General features: G+C 42.1%; 1 protein-coding gene across 8 annotated transcripts in view; it reads right to left on the reverse strand.

Moving 5' to 3' along the window:
• bod1l1 (biorientation of chromosomes in cell division 1-like 1) overlaps positions 1–17,451 on the reverse strand; it is a 63,258-nt gene that overhangs the window by 32,837 nt on the left and 12,970 nt on the right. For all 8 annotated transcript variants that reach the window (XR_011353979.1, XR_011353978.1, XM_069926012.1 and 5 more), the window contains 4 exons: positions 15,689–15,876; positions 8,211–8,726; positions 7,260–7,424; positions 3,811–3,965 (listed from right to left, as the gene is read on the reverse strand). Coding sequence is in view for 6 of the 8 variants with exons in the window: in XM_069926012.1 (XP_069782113.1) it covers positions 3,811–3,965; positions 7,260–7,424; positions 8,211–8,726; positions 15,689–15,876 (1,024 nt within the window). In the remaining 2 variants the exon portion in view is untranslated. The remainder of the gene's footprint in view (positions 1–3,810; positions 3,966–7,259; positions 7,425–8,210; positions 8,727–15,688; positions 15,877–17,451) is intronic.

The raw sequence follows: 17,451 nt of genomic DNA on the forward strand, positions 1-17,451 counted from the left end.
TACAGATTTTGAAATTAAGGAAGCTATACAGACTATGCCAAATGGAAAATCCCCTGGAGATGATGGGTTTACAGCAGAGTTATAAGAAGAGATGGAGTATCCCAGATGATACACTGCCTCCCTGGTGCCAGGGTCCGATATATCTCAGATCGAGTTCACGGCATTCTCAGGAGGGAGGGCGAGCAGCTAGATGTTCTGGTTCATGTGGATAGGAAAGGTGAGGAGGTCCTGCAATGAGAGTTAAGGGAGTTAGGTGCTAGGTTGAATGACAGGATCTCCAGGGTGGTGATCTCAGGATTGCTACTCATGTCACATGCTAGTGAGGTTAGAAATAGGAAGATGATGCAGCTTAACATGCTAAAGATATGGTGTAGGAGGGAGGGGTTCGCTTTTCTGGATCATTGGGGTCTCATCCTGGGAACGTGGGACCTGTTCCGACGGGATGGTTTGCACCTGAACTGGAAGGGGACCAACATCCTTATGGGAAGGTTTGCTTATGTTAGTTTAAACCAGATTTGCAGGGGGAGGGGAACTAGAGTGCCAGAGCACACAGAGGAGTGGAGGAGGGAAAGATGTTATTGAAATTGCAAGCACTGTTAAAGTCAACAGGTTAAATGTGGTGGAAATTTTCTCAGATATATCTATTTCAATGCAAAGAGTATTGTAGGAAAGGCAGACGAGATTAGAGTGTGGATTCAAATGTGGAATTATGACATTGTGGCCATTAGTCAAACTTGGTTTAGGAGGGGCAGGACTGGCAGCTCAATGTTGTGGGCTGCTGTTGTTTTAGACGTGATAGAATTGGGGGGGGGGGAAAATGAAAGGGGGAGGAGTGGCATTGCTCATTAGAGAAAATATCAGTCCTTGAGGGAGGCTAGTGTAGAAATTGCAGAAATATTTAAAATATACTTAGCCATAGGTATAGTGCCAGAGCTTTTGGGGGGGCGCGGAAGCTCATGTTGTTTAATTGTTTAAAAAAGGCTCCCATGTAACCTTGGAAATTATAAGCCGGTGAGCCTGACGTCAATAGTAGGTAAATTATTAGAAGGTGTTCTAAGAGATCGGATATACAATTATTTAGATAGCTATGGACTGAGTAGAGATAGTCAACATGGCTTTATGTGTGGTAGATTGTGTTTAACCAATCTTGTAGAGTTTTTTGAGGAAGGTATCAGGAAAGGCTGTGGATGTGGTCTACATGGACTTTTGCAAGGCCTTTGATAAGGTCCTGCATGGGAGGTTAGTCAGGAAAGTTCAATGGCTGGACAGGAGAAGCCAAAGAGTTGCGAAGGATGTTTGGAGGCCTGTGATGAGTCGTGTGCTTCAGGAATCAGAGCTGGGACCATTGTTGTTTGTCATCCATATCAATGATCTGGTTGATAATGTGGTAAATTGGATCAGCAGGTTTTCCAATGACTCTAAGGTTGGAGGTGTTGTGGACAACAAAGAAGATTTTCAAAGCTTGCAGAGGGATCTGCATCAGCTTTTTTTTGGGTGGGGGGGAGGAGTGGAAAAAAAAATCAGCTGAAAAGTGGCAGATGTAATTTAATGAAGACAAGTATGAGATGTTGCATTTTGGAAGGACAAACCAAGAAAGTACATACACACAAAATGGTAGGACAATGAGCAGTGTGGTAGGATAGAAGGATCTGGGAATACTGAAAGTGATGTCACAGGTGGATAGGGTTGTCAAGAGAGCTTTTGGCATACTGGCTTTCGTAAATCAAAAAGTACACAAGTTGGAATGTTATGTTAGTTATACAAGATATTAGGGAGGCCAAATTTGGAGTATTGTGTGGTTTTTGTCATCTAATTACATGAAGGATACCAATAAGATAGAAAGAGTGCAGAGAAGATTTACTAGGATGCCCAGACTTCAAGAACTGAGTTACAGGGAAAAATTAAGCAGGTTAGGACTTTATTCCCTACAGCATAGAACACACATGTCAAACTCTGGTCCGTGGGCCAAATTTGGCCCGCGATATAATTATATTTGGCCCGCAAGATCATTTCAAAAATGTATTAGAGGTGGCCCGCAAGATCATTTCAAAAATGTATTAGAGGTGGCCCGCTGGCCGCCGCGCCAGTATAGCGCATGCACAGTAATACCACAAATCCCAGAATGCATTGGCGTCAGCCCGCTAATCGCCCCCACCTCCTGTTTACGTTGCAGGGTCTCACCGTGGATTCTGGTTTTGGGGCCTGGGCGGTGTCAGGGGAAGCCAAGGCCACTACCCAGCACCCGGAACCGGAGGCCTCGGGCCTGACCTCGCCAGGACCGTTACCCACTCCCCCTCCCTGCCGCAGGCCGACCCGCGACTCACGGTGACGGGGCCGCTGATCCGCCGAGATGCCGCCCTGCAGCGAGAGCCGATGCCCCCGCACTGTCGTTCTCCAACCCGATCGCCCACAAACCCCCGCCCTCCCGCACACAGGCCTGAGTAAGGATTATGAACTTTAATCTCAGGATAAAACGATCTTCCAATAGTTTCATGTCACAGTGATAAATATATTCCTGGTTAAAAATGGTCCTGCACCTGGATACAAGCTCATTAGGCATAAAACTTGAAAAGTGTGTAAATCAAAGGATATCTGTACCAATGGAAAAAGGGCATGGCAAATAACCCTGCTAGAGTTCATGCCCACAATCAGTCGCCCATTTGATTGTTTCAGGAATCATGTTATTCTCCCACATTCTCAATAGCCCTCAGATTTTACTATTCGACAGCACACTAGCAACATTTGACAAATCCTCTATAGAGAAATATTATTTATTGAATATTTTATATCTCATTTGTTAATGCTTCTGGAAAGAGTTTATCCAAAACTATTATTAAACATTTATTTTAATAAGAAAAAGTTTAACATTACATATGTTGAAAGAAGAGAAAACATGCAGATGTTGTTGAAAATTTTCAATAAATATTTAGTTCGGCCCTCGACTTAGTCCAAGTTTTTAATTTTGGCCCTCCGTGAATTTGAGTTTGACACCCCTGGCATAGAAGAATGAGATACTTAAAATTATGAGGGGGGTAGACAGAGTAAATGTAGATAGGATTTTTCCACTGAGGGCAAGTGAAGTACAAACCAGAGAACATGGGTTAAGAGTGAAAGGAGATAAATTTAGGGTGAACATGAGGAGGAACTTCCTCACACAGTGAGTGTTGGGAGTGTGGAACAAGCTTCCAGCTGAAGTGGTGAATGTATGCTCAATTTTAACATTTAAGAAGAATTAGGACAGGTACATGGATGGAAGAGGTACAGAAGGGTATAGACTGGGTGCAGGACAGTGGGATTAGGCAAAAGAAATGGTTTGGCATAGACTAGAAGGGCCAAAAGGCCTTTTTTTTTGCTGTAATGTTCAATGGTTCTACTCAGCAGCTAACTTTGTGTATTGAACAAAAATCAGGTACCATTTGATCAATTCTATGGTATTATAAAACAATGAGTCATTTCAATCTATCCTTTGACATTTTGGTGTATACAGTCCCAAAACCCTTTCTCCCTATTACAGAGTAACCAGGAATAGGTCTTACAACAAGTGATGTTCAGTAAGTTATTAACTGGTATCAATTAAATTAGTAGCAATGTTAACCTAGTAGTAAAATAATTAGCAAAGGATGAAATGGAAAATTAGCAATGTACTTTCAGCTAGCAATAAATTTAAATCTTACAATGACAAAATCATTTTACCAAGCCAGTTTGGTAATACACTAGTATCTCCAACACAATTTAAATAATTTCCACACCCAAATTTGAAATTCAAAACATCAGAACATTAGGAATAGTAAGAAAACAGCTCCAACTTACAACTGATTGTCGATGTTGAACTACAGTTTCTTCATCATCCGAATCATTATAGTACTTTGAATATAGGAAAGGCTTGTGGACATAGGGATGACGCCCAGGTCTTGCTTTACCTTCCTTTTGTTCTTCTGCATTACTTTCCAAATTTGTATCTGTTTCTAAAAAGAGTAAATGTTTAATAAAAATCTTAGTTGACTAGATTTTGGCTTTAGTTTCTTCAGTCTATTTTCTTAGTTCTATATTTGGAACACAATTTACTGTTATTTTGCTGAAGCACAAACTTTTTGGTATATTTAAGTTGAGCTGCCAATCCTATGGGTCTGTTTAAATAGATATTTCATCAGGTTTAGACTTGCAACCTGAAATATTTAGTTTTTATTCAATTAGAAGAAACCTATATTGAATACATTCCTAACAATTGCTTTTTGTATGCAATTACAGCTACAGCACAACATTTTTTGCATTGCTGACTTAACATTAAGCATAAGATGTCACTGAAGACCTGCACATAAACCTGAGGAAACAGGTACGGAATGAGGGAAAGTCAGCAATCTCAAGGAGAGTACGGTAAGAAACACGAGCTACAGCGGAATCTAGTTGAATTTATCAGATATTGTGAAGGCTGGTGGGGTGGAAGGTAAAAAAAAAAACAGGAGATTTCTATTTTTGCCATGGCTTGGACACCAGAGTAGATGCAGGAAATAAACAAAGAGTAAAATACCCTGTCAATCATGATTTTAAGAAGGGCATCTCAGAGCCACTTGTACATAAAGTCTGGTCATGTGAGCAGTTACCAAAGAAGGAGAAACTGGGAGAATGGACAGGAGGAAGTATAATACCTTGAAGGCGATACATACATGGTGCATAGGGATAATGCAGTGAATATAATTGGAGAGATGATAAAAGCAAATATTCGGAATTCTTTAATCGTGATAAGGTACGGCAAAGAAGATATGCAGCAAAAAGTACAAGAGGTGAAACACAGTGGGGCTGAGAGTCAGTGCATTTCAGCAAGTGGAAAATTTTATTCAAATCAAAGCACAAGGTTGAGCTTTCAATAACCTCATCTTTATGTGAAAAATGGCAACCAGGTCAGAAAAGTGCAGAAATAACAGTGAAGGTGATGGAAAACTGAAAAATCCTGTGCTTTTGATGCCACCAAAAGCAGTACATTAATAAGAAATAGTTACGAGACAGAAAAAATGATTTTGGGACAACTCAAGGCAACTTTGCAAGAAGGAATAACCACTGCAGATAATTCAGTGGTTATAATTTGATTGACAAAATCGAATCTGGTCAAAGACAATTCCAACCAGTTAGATGAATGACAGAATGCTTGTAGAGGATGATGTAGTCAACTATAAAAGATTTCAGGCAACCAGAGATGAATGACATAGTGTATCATTAACACAGTCACACAATATCCAATGGCTCTGTTACAAACCATTTTGAAAGAAGTAAACAGAAACAGGAAGCCACACAGCTCCTCATACCTACTTCATCTGCTCCAGGCCTCATCTCTTATTCCAGTTCCCAAAGCCATCAATTTCAAAATAATAAAATATGCCAATGACCCAGCCTTCACCACCCCTGGGGTAGAAAAAAATTCAGATTAACCAGCTTCTGCCAGAAGAAATTCCTACACACCTCAACACAGTTTACCTCAGCCAACTCACTTAGCCCTACTATAGCTTGAGGTCCCAATACTTTCAGCGCAATGTGCTCTCCTTTTTGTTTGTCATCTTATTAGTATGATGGCTTCAAAACCCAGTTGAAGGATTTAAACATGAAAATGCAGAAACCATGTACACTGATTTATTTTTTTTGGAGGATGACAGGAAGACTGAATTGCAGTGGAAAAGAAGCTTACAAGGATCGATGGAATTGAGAGGATATGGATGATTGATTGTATGAAGGGGAAGCAGGAGCATAGTTTACATGAAGAGTTTCAACAAAGCAAAGCAGGAAATAAAGAGCATTAGAATAAGTTTGAGTTGCAACTCAAAGGCAGCAAATGGGAAGCAGCAAAGGTAATGGACAAATTACAAGCAAAGTTTGTAAGTTCCATGAGAGGAGAGTTGGCATCAGCTTATGCAAGTGGTTAAAGACATGGATTAGTAGGGAAGAGAAGTCAGAGATGATGACATTTTGTATATTGGTTTGAGCAATGAAGAGAAGGACCCAATCATGCATATATACACATACAACATGCTGTTTAATTCCACTGAACAATTTTAAATTTTAATATTCTCAGTTCCAACTAATACATAATTTTGCTGACAATAAAAAATGACTCTGGAGTCTGGCCTCTTTTAGAAAATATTAATTTCAGGAACCAAGAATTCTCAACTTTAAAAGTTTTGTCTTACGTGAAAACATTATTATATTGTCAAAGTTTTTTCTAGATTTTACAAGAAATAATTAAAATCCTACCTATTTATTGTTCATATACTTGCTTTTTTTAAGCAATTACAATGGCTTCTAGATTTAAACAGTGCTCATTCATTCAGGTGCCTTGCCATTCAGCTTGGGCAATCATATCTCTCCATCCGTTACGATCTCTGACCTTCTGAATTGTAGTTGTTGCCTCCCCCGTTCTCCTTTGATGAAGGCGTCAACTGTAGTCGATGATGAGTTCATGATTATACAAGGGAAAAATATTGAAGTGGTTTCCCATTCCCTTCCAGGAATCCCTCATTCATCTGCCCAGCGATTTTAATTTCACAATCATAAATTCAAATTTGTAGAATCTGTTTGTTAAAACCATCCACCATCTGCAATCCATGTCTTTACGTGACCCTGATTGGGAGGCTAAACAGGTTCTACACCATGACCTGCAGGCTATCGGATGGAAGGGGAGCCTTACACCTCCTTTTGGTGAGCAACTGTGCAGCATTGACACCAGATACAGTACCTCAAAGAATATAGCAAAACTGTACAAGTTCAGTTATCCACTACTTCAATGACGAGCATTTAAGTCAACATCAGGATAGTGCCAAGGGACAACTAGATCAATACTGTGTTCAAAAGAATAGCTGTACAGTGTGCACCTGTAAACTTCAAGATGCATTATTGTACTTTTAATGAAATATGCACTGTATGACACTAAATCTTATTGCTAAAGTGATATTACAAGGAATTATGGGGAGAAAAGTATTCACGAGACAACTTTTAAATTTAGAGATACAACACAGTGACAGACCCTTCCAGCCCACAAGCCCATGCAGCCTAAGTACACCCATGTGACTATTTAACCTATTGACCCCATACATCTTTGGAAGATGCAAGGAAATCAGCAAACCCACATAGGCACAGGGAAACCTACACAAACACAGAGAAAACAGACACACTCCTTATACAGTGGCAGATTCAGATTACATTGGTGTGTAATTAAAATGTTAGTTTAATATTATTGTTAGGATCTGGCACAAATTTGAAAAATAATGTAGTACCTTCAAAACTTTGCTCTTCGACTTCATCAGTGCTTTCAGAAGTTGAAACTTCGCCCTCCTCTTCTTCCTCTTCCTCCTCCTCAAAAGAGGAAAGATCACTGGTATGGACAGAACTAACAGTGATGTCACTCAGGCCTTCAAAGTCAGAATCTTCCAGAAAATATTCTGAAGATTGATACATGGAAGGGAATATACGGAGGTCAGAATCACTGCCACAATTTGAGTAGTCTCCAATGCATTTTGTTTCACTTTTTTGCTTTCAATCTCTCCCCAAAGATACAATTGTCCGTTTGTCTGTAACTCTTTAGCAATCCAATATATTGTTCTGCCTTGCAGTCCGCTTACCTATATCTAAATAGAATTCTAAAAATGGTAGTTGGACTACGTCATCATTACAACTCATGGCAAAACAGTCAACCAGCTTGTTTTCTGCCCTCTAATCATCATTCCTATTCAAGCTTTTGTCACACTACTTTTAAAACTGTACACCTTAATCTTTAAACAAAAAGTAGTATATTCCAAAATGTTATTTCTATTTACGCATCACAGTTTTTGCCCATCTCACACCCTGACTCTTGTCTTTAAGATATTCAAAACAAATCACATCACAGCTTTGCTGAAGGAATTTAAAATCTATATCATACTACAGAACAAAAGTCGGGGCATTTTAGAAGTATAGATAAAGAAAGACTCAAATATTTAACTAGGTTAAGAACCATACAGAACAATTACTGTACAATATTAACAATTAAAAAAGTTGAACTCCAATCAAAGCCAAGAATAATCTCCATATTCTTGAAAACAAAAAATATGCAATGCATTTTGATCAGCTTGTTTGTTGAAATAATTCATATTCCATCAAAAACACACCTCTCATCCTTTGCACAAAATCACTGAGTAATTAGGACTAGATGCTTACTTAAAGCTAGGCCCACAAAGTTTTCTCAGTACCTTTCTTTAAGTTTTCCTTGGCTGCCTGTTCCGCAGTTAGATTTCCAGAGATATGTCGCACAGATACAGTGTCTTTTCTTTTTCCTTTTCTGTCATTCTTTGAAAGTTGTTCATTTTTTATTATATCTTTATCTCTTTTATCATTTCTTTCATTCAAATCTTCTATATTTTCCATAACAGTCTCAATGTTTTCATGCCTATCCTCAAAATCTTTCAAAGATGTCAAAACGTTTATTGATCCTTCTGACTTGGAATAAAACTTTGGATCATCCATTTTGACTTCTAATACAATTTTTTCAGTATCTTCAGCAATGTGATCTTGCTCTAGTCCAAGATCAAAACTTGATTTGATTTCTGTTGTGGAGGTCTTCTTAGAATTCTTTTCATAATTTTTACCAAATGAATTTTCGACTGTAGACCTAGCAGCACTAGCTTCCTGATTAAGAGAGGTTATTGTATCCAGGATAGAAAGAGCATCATTAGCTTTGCTTGCATTAGGGCAACTGGAAGAAGTGCCTGCAAATTGAAAATAAAGTGTGATGTAACCATATCAAAATACGGTACTGCTGTTCCTGGAAAAGAATTTTAAACAATTATCAATATACTGCATTACACTATTCTAATATGCATAATTTCAACGTTGATTCTACACAATAGCTTCCGTGACCCTCAACAGTTTCAGGGTCTTGATTCAAAAGTTCCAAAAAACCCTACAAAATATTGGATGCAAGCTGAATTATGATTACCGTTGACATGAAAGTAGCCTTAGATGAAATTTAGCTTCAAAAAGTAAAATTGAAGTCTCTGAAAAGATGGAGGAATTTTTATCTATTGATTAGCTCCACTAATCAATGAGTTCCCAAAATATCACTGCACGGTTATGTTGTTGATGTGTTGGAAGTGGGTAATATATGCTGATGACTTTGTATCGTTCTTTCATTCTAATACAGAACTGTTAAATCAACCAGTGAGGTTTTCGACTAAAATGCACACAAAAAATATCAGGCCTTTTGTGTTTCAGCAATTTGTAACTTCTCAGACAATGGAGTATGTCTGTATATAGCACAGCCTGTGGACATTCAGCTTTTGCCAATTAAGTGGCATGCATTATATATGCCACACAACAGACACACAATAAGAATCTAAAATTCAGACTTATATTTACTATCTTTGACATTCAACAGCATCACCAGAATTACCAGCAATAACACAGCAAATAACATGAACCAAAAATGTAACTGGACAAGTAAATACAAATTTCAAAAATAGGTCAGAGGCATCTTGCTGAGGGCAATTAATCGTAAATCCTTGGCATTCAAACTAGCTCAAACTCTGAAGCCACTTTCAGGTGGCCAAATACCCGACTGTAAAGCCGCCTACTGTACTCCTATGTGGCTGTCGGATGGCCACCTGAAAGTGGAGAACCAGGCCAGGGGGTTTACCTACCTAACCCTGCTCCTGTAGGTATCATATCCTGCTCCGAGAATCCCCCATTGCACCTGAAAGCAGCACAGGCAAAGCTGCTAGCAGCTTTCAGATGCCGAGCAGGGGGTGGGCTGATGACAGTCAGCTGGCGACCCAACTCCCCACTGCCTGACAGTCCCTTGGCGGGGGAACTGCGGGGCTGGGGCGGACGGACTGCGGGGAGGCCAGCTGTCAGACGGCTGCCCTTGCCCGGACTCAGGAGCCGGCGTGTGCTTTACAGTCCCTCTCCCAGCTTCAGACCTTTCAGGTGGCAGAACACCCCCTTCAGCGCTGCCAACTGAATGTTCCTTTGCAGGAACGCCGCAGCCGCTTCAGAGCCGCATTCTCCAGACGATTCCACCTGAAAGCGGCTTAAGATGCCTCATGAAATATGCAGCACTTGCAATTCTAAAAAAACTCAAACAACCTAACATCAAGATCAAAGGAATATGCTTTATTTGAACAACATGGGTGCATCAGTTTGTATCCAAAGAGTGCTTCTGCAACTTGAAAAGGCTCCTTTGGGAGCACCCTACAAACATGGGGTCTCTACCATCTTCAACAACAAAATCGAAGTAGAGTGGAGGGTCAGTAAGTTTTCAGATGGCATGAAGGTTAGAGGCATTGTGGATGGTGTAGAGCACACATGTCAAACTCTGGCCCATGGGCCAAATTTGGCCCGCGATATAATTATATTTGGCCCGCAAGATCATTTCAAAAATGTATTAGAGGTGGCCCGCCCTGCAGCGAGAGCCGATGCTGTTTTTTGGTAATGTCACCCCCACCATCCTCCCCCTTCATTGCACATCCTTCCCCATTGTAACACGAGAAATTGTAACACGAGAAGTCTGTCGATGTCATCAGCCGGCAAGCCAGTTGGAAGGCTCCCCGCACAACCAGTCACTTCTCCCACCTGTCGAGCGGTGCGGCGGATGGGCGAGCGCCTGTGATTTCCTGTCGGCGCGACGGGCAGCGCATGGCCCCCGGGCAGCACGGGCCCCGCGCGACTGGCACCGGACGGCCCTTCCACAGCGCGAGCGCACTTCTCCCGGTCGCCACGGACTTCAGCGCTTGCACCCCCGCGGACCCCAGGGACAGCTGGTTTGGCCCTGCACATGAAGAGAGATGGTGGCTGTCTGCAAAGGCTGATCGGCAGTGCGCTGGGCCTGAGTGGGTGGGTAAGCAGGGGTGGGCAGAGGGTGTAGGTGAGGAGTAATGGGCAGGGAAAGTTATGGTGGTGCGAGGGGCAGTTAGAGGGAGGGATGAGTAGAAGGAGGGATGGATAGGGAAGAGGTAAAAGGGGAGGGGCAGGGTGAGTAGGGGAGGGGTGATTAGAGGGTGAGAGATGGGTAGAGGGAGGAACAGGTTGAGGGGAGAGGCAGTAGAGGGGCGTGTATAGGTTGGGGTGGGTAGAGGCAGAACGAGTAGAGTGAGGGGTGAGTAAAGGTTGGGTAAAGGACTGGTCAGGTAGAGGGATGGTGGGTTGAGGGTGAATAGAGGCCTAGAGCCTGAGGAGTGAGCAGGAAATGATGAGTCCTGATGCAGGCCAAAATGGACACAGCCTGTGAATGCTGACTACATCTCCACAGGGACCAAATATGTTTCCCTCAGGTCAAGCAATGGGTGAACTTGAGCTACCTACTCCTGACTTGTAACATTATCCTCCTAAAGTTATATCCTAAAGTTTAACATTACATATGTTGAAAGAAGAGAAAACATGCAGATGTTGTTCAAAATTTTCAATAAATATTTAGTTTGGCCCTCGACTTAGTCCAAGTTTTTAATTTTGGCCCTCCGTGAATTTGAGTTTGACACCCCTGGTGTAGAGGTTTGTCGCAGGTTACAACAGGATTACAGACTTGATGAAGATTTAGGCAGAGAAGTGACAAATGGAGTTCCGTCTGGATAAGTTTGGAAGGTCAAACTTGAAGGTGGAGTACGTGGTTAATAGAAGGATTCTTAACAGTGGGAGAAACAGAGATCTTGGGGATTGGTTCGTCAAGGTTGCCATGCAAGTTGATAGGGTGGATAAGATGGCATATTGTGTGCTGGACTTCAATACACGGTGGATTGAATTAAAGAGCTGTCATCATGTTGCATCTTTATAAAATCCTAGTTAGACCATACTTGGAGTTTTGCATTCAGGTCTAATTTTTTTTTGAAATTTTATTTAACTATCTTGGCTTGGCTTCGCGGACGAAGATTTATGGAGGGGGTAAAAAGTCCACATCAGCTGCAGGCTCGTTTGTGGCTGACAAGTCCGATGCGGGACAGGCAGACACGATTGCAGCGGTTGCAGGGGAAAATTGGTTGGTTGGGGTTGGGTGTTGGGTTTTTCCTCCTTTGCCTTTTGTCAGTGAGGTGGGCTCTGCGGTCTTCTTCAAAGGAGGTTGCTGCCCGCCAAACTGTGAGGCGCCAAGATGCACGGTTTGAGGCGTTATCAGCCCACTGGCAGTGGTCAATGTGGCAGGCACCAAGAGATTTCTTTAGGCAGTCCTTGTACCTTTTCTTTGGTGCACCTCTGTCACGGTGGCCAGTGGAGAGCTCGCCATATAACACGATCTTGGGAAGGCGATGGTCCTCCATTCTGGAGACGTGACCCATCCAGCTCAGCTGGATCTTCAGCAGCGTGGATGCTGTCGACCTCTGCCATCTCGAGTACTTCGACGTTAGGGATGTAAGCGCTCCAATGGATGTTGAGGATGGAGCGGAGACAACGCTGGTGGAAGCGTTCTAGGAGCCGTAGGTGGTGCCGGTAGAGGACCCATGATTCGGAGCCGAACAGGAGTGTGGGTATGACAACGGCTCTGTATACGCTTATCTTTGTGAGGTTTTTCAGTTGGTTGTTTTTCCAGACTCTTTTGTGTAGTCTTCCAAAGGCGCTATTTGCCTTGGCGAGTCTGTTGTCTATCTCATTGTCGATCCTTGCATCTGATGAAATGGTGCAGCCGAGATAGGTAAACTGGTTGACCGTTTTGAGTTTTGTGTGCCCGATGGAGATGTGGGGTGGCTGGTAGTCATGGTGGGGAGCTGGCTGATGGAGGACCTCAGTTTTCTTCAGGCTGACTTCCAGGCCAAACATTTTGGCAGTTTCCGCAAAGCAGGACGTCAAGTGCTGAAGAGCTGGCTCTGAATGTGCAACTAAAGCGGCATCGTCTGCAAAGAGTAGTTCACGGACAAGTATTTCTTGTGTCTTGGTGTGAGCTTGCAGGCGCCTCAGATTGAAGAGACTGCCATCCGTGCGGTACCGGATGTAAACAGCGTCTTCATTGTTGGGGTCTTTCATGGCTTGGTTCAGCATCATGCTGAAGAAGATTGAAAAGAGGGTTGGTGCGAGAAAATTATACCCAAATTAACCTACAACGCCATACGTTTTGGAGGGTTGGAGGAAATCGAAACACCTAAAGAAAACTGAGGCAGATATGGGGAGAACATACAAACTCCCTACAGTTGATGCCAGATTGGAACCCAGGTCGCTGCCAAAATAATCTTCTTTCTTCTTTGGCTTGGCTTCGCGGACGAAGATTTATGGAGGGGGTAAAAGTCCACGTCAGCTGCAGGCTCGTTTGTGGCTGACAAGTCCGATGCGGGACAGGCAGACACGGTTGCAGCGGCTGCAGGGGAAAATTGGTTGGTTGGGGTTGGGTGTTGGGTTTTTCCTCCTTTGCCTTTTGTCAGTGAGGTAGGCTCTGCGGTCTTCTTCAAAGGAGGTTGCTGCCCGCCAAACTGTGAGGCGCCAAGATGCACAGTTTGAGGCGATATCAGCCCACTGGCGGTGGTCAATGTGGCAGGCACCAAGAGATTTCTTTAGGCAGTCCTTGTACCTTTTCTTTGGTGCACCTCTGTCACGGTGGCCAGTGGAGAGCTCGCCATATAACACGATCTTGGGAAGGCGATGGTCCTCCATTCTGGAGACGTGACCCACCCAGCGCAGCTGGATCAATAATAGCTTTGCACTAACTGCCATACTAACCAAGCTGCCAAATTCAGGAAAGACATACAAGCTTTACAGACTGCGCAGAGGAGATTTACCAAGATGTTTTCTAGATTGGAGAATATGTCTTATAAACCAAGGTTGACAGTGCCTGGGTTTTTCTCTTTGGAAAGAGGACGGATAAGATGAGAAGATAGATAGGGGGACAGCCAGAACCTATTTCCCAGGGCAACAATAGCAAGATGAGTTTTTTTTTAATATAAACACACAGAGTGGTGAGTGCCTGCAATGCATGCTGGGGGGTGGTAGTGGAGACTGATACAATAGGGACATTTAAAAGACTCTTAGATAGGCACATGAATGTAAGAACAATGGAGGTTTATGGGTGTGAGTTAGCGAAGGATTAGACTGCGCTAGGTAGGTCACGTCTCCAGAATGGAGGACCATCGCCTTCCCAAGATCGTGTTCTATGGCGAGCTCTCCACTGGCTACCGAGACAGAGGTGCACCAAAGAAGAGGTACAAGGACTGCCTAAAGAAATCTCTTGGTGCCTGCCACATTGACCACCGCCAGTGGGCTGATCTCGCCTCAAACTGTGCATCTTGGCGCCTCACAGTTCGGCGGGCAGCAACCTCCTTTGAAGAAGACTGCAGAGGCCACCTCACTGACAAAAGACAAAGGAGGAAAAACCCAACCCCAACCCACCAATTTTCCTTTGCAACTGTGTCTGCCTGTCCCGCGTCGGACAAATGAGCCTGCAGCTGACGTGGACATTACCCCTCCATAAATCCGCGAAGCCAAGCCAAAGAAGAAGAGACTGCCGTGTAGGAGACTTACATCAGCCAGAACAAAGGCGTGGGCTAAAGGGCCAATACCGTACTGCAACATTCTCAAACAGCCAAGATATCACTACCTCCAAACTCAAGTCATGTACTAAAAATGGGAACTCCTGAAGCAAGAATGCTGCGGGAATAATTTCCCACACAAACAGACTTCAACGGTAGTCATGGCTACACACAATATTTACTTTGCCAACAAAATCTGCATCTCAAGAATGAATAACTAGTTTCCTTCACTGACTTCTCAGTTTCCACAGTTAAGCTGCGCTGATGGTTGCTGCCTGTTGAATTTCCTCTTTAATAATAATGAGTGCTGATGGCTTCCTTTAATTTTATTGCAAAATCCTGATTTGTCACACCTAAAAATGTAATTAGATCAAGATCATGACATACAAAAAAGATTAAGATTATCTAACAATACCATTTTTGGAAAATATTGATTTTGAACCTGAAACTATTAGAAATACAAACTGATCTCTCAAAGTTGGCCCATTTCATCTTCTATGCCATTAAACAACCAATTAAAAAATGGACTAGTCCTTATATTTTACAGCATTTTTGCTTTTAGAATGCTTTCTCTTCTATATGGAAGAGCTTACATTAAATTCTTCTGTTCCAAATGACATATGATCAGTATCTTGTACAAAGGGTAGAAAATATATCCTGATAGATATGGGTGTCCGGCATCGATTATAAAATGCACAGCAAAAAAACAGACCATTTGGCACACCACTTCAAATCCTGATGAACAAGAAAATGCAGATGCTGGGGTCTAGGACAGTACACAAAAGTGTGGAGAAACTCAGCAAGTCACACAGCATTCATAGAAAGCCTAAAGGCAGTTGATGTTTCGAACCCAAGTCCTTCTTCAGGAATGCAAATAAAATCAGGTAGATGCCTGAATAAAGAGGAGGGGTGTTGAGATGAAGCAGCTAGAGCAAAAGTAAGATGACATGCCTGGTTACATGTGGGAGGATAGAAGAGAAGGAATATGAGAATGATAGTGGGCAGAGAACTATGAAAGATAGCTCTTTAATCAAAGCAAGGGAAGGGAGCGAGGAGCTGGAGGAAGGAATAGGGAAGAAATCTCAGGAGGGGCGATATTAATGAAAAATGGAGGTCTATATTAGCGTCATCTGGTTGGATATTGCAGAGAGGGAATACAACTTGTGGGTAGACTGAACTTGATAGTGGTTTAGGCCATGGACAGGCGTGTCATATGAACTAATTTCAAATGGTACCTGGAGTAGTTGGTTCTTGTTTCTCAGAGTTCTGAGATATGTTTACCGAAGCAGGTTCCTCTTTTCGATCTGCAGTTTCTAAAAACTCATGAACAGCTTTCTCAACCTGAGGCCGAAATATATGATTAATCTTTGGATCCACAACTTGAGAAATTATCCTGTCGACGCCTGCCTCCAGCATACCTGATCTGCAATTCAATTAAAAAAACTGTTATATATTATTTTAAAAAGAGTTTATTTTTAAAATGAATTGAACATTTGAAGCTTCAAATTACTGATTTGATAAGTGATGAAAAAAGTATCAAAATGTTTCTCTGCAAGGAGAAACAAAAGTAACGTTTAGAAGTTCAAGATTTATCCACAAATTTGCAGTTTACTTCTATATAGTCCTTGTAGGTTTTCTTTAACTAGGTCAGTATTTATCAGTGTCAGCTGCAGTTTCATTGCTTTCCTCCAGGGTTGGCACAGTGCTGAAGAAAGACGAAAGTGTTGTCCGAGGAGTTGATTTTGAATGATGCTTTAAAGTGAGGCCACAACCATGGAAGAGATAGCATGACAGAAGGATAGAAACTTAATTAAGTGGCAGCAATGACATTAACATGTATTTAAGTGGAGAATCTAACAATGTGAACAGAACACTTATCCACACTTGTAGATGAATGCACAAAGTAGTAGATTTGGAGGCAAGATAAAATGTTAAGATTTTTCAAATTACTTCTAATCTTCTAAAGATTAGCAAGACTCCAAGGCTGAGTATAGAAGATTTATGGAAATCTGACTTTATGCAAATTGTCCAATAAATTTTTAAAGATTTTATCATTAATCTTGAGGTTTAAGTTTATTGCCATATGCATTATATGTTGTACATATGCACCAAAATTCTTATTTGTTGCAGCCAAACATGTACTTTGTAAAAGTAAAAAAAAAACCAATTACAATAGTGTACATAATTAAATTAAAGAGAGATAGAAGATAGATAATAACTATTCAGAGTAATCTAAGTACAAAAAAAGTGACCCTTTTGTGGTATCGGAACAGTCTGTATAAGTTTAACAAAGAGAGATTCAAGAGCCCCTTAGATGCCAGAAACAAACTGTCTTGAACTTGGAGGTGTTGGTCTTCAGACTTCTGCAAGTTCTCTTTGAAGGTAAGATTGTGATCAGGTCGTGTGAATTGCAGAGGGTCATGTGATCTCTGTCTGAAACCTGGTGAGAATGTAGAGTGCAGAGGGTCATGGACCTCTCTGCCTGGAACCAACTCAGAAGCTACTTCACTTGCCAATCAAGGTCAAGGCTTGCTCACAGGTCAATGGACAGCAGGCCATGGCTCCTTTAATTGCCTCTAACACCTGGGCCACTCTCTCCAGCTGACGGCACTATAAAGCTCACCACGTGTGACCCATCTTCCTCTTTTCTTCTGGATAATAACCCTAGGTCCTCTCCAGGTTGGGAACTGCGGGCAACCCTGGAGAGTCATTGGTAAGGTGTGCACAGAAAAGTGTTGGGAAGTGTAGTATTGTGTGTCTCGAAAGTACTGACCCTAGTTTAGTTAAGAGCCGTGCCTGCTAGAAATATCAACAGATGGCAGGCATCATATGTTTTAAGTTGGTTATAAAGCTTTCTATCTGCAAGTGGTTGTAAGTGTGTTTAATCAGCTGAGTGTGTGTGTGTCAATTATCCCTGTTGCGACTCCACTACACACGTAAATAAAAACCACTGTTCAATCAGCCGGCCGGTGTTCGGATTTGTTGCCCTTGGGACCCA

Source organism: Narcine bancroftii, chromosome 3 (assembly GCF_036971445.1).
Source record: "Narcine bancroftii isolate sNarBan1 chromosome 3, sNarBan1.hap1, whole genome shotgun sequence".
Lineage (NCBI taxonomy): Eukaryota > Metazoa > Chordata > Chondrichthyes > Torpediniformes > Narcinidae > Narcine > Narcine bancroftii.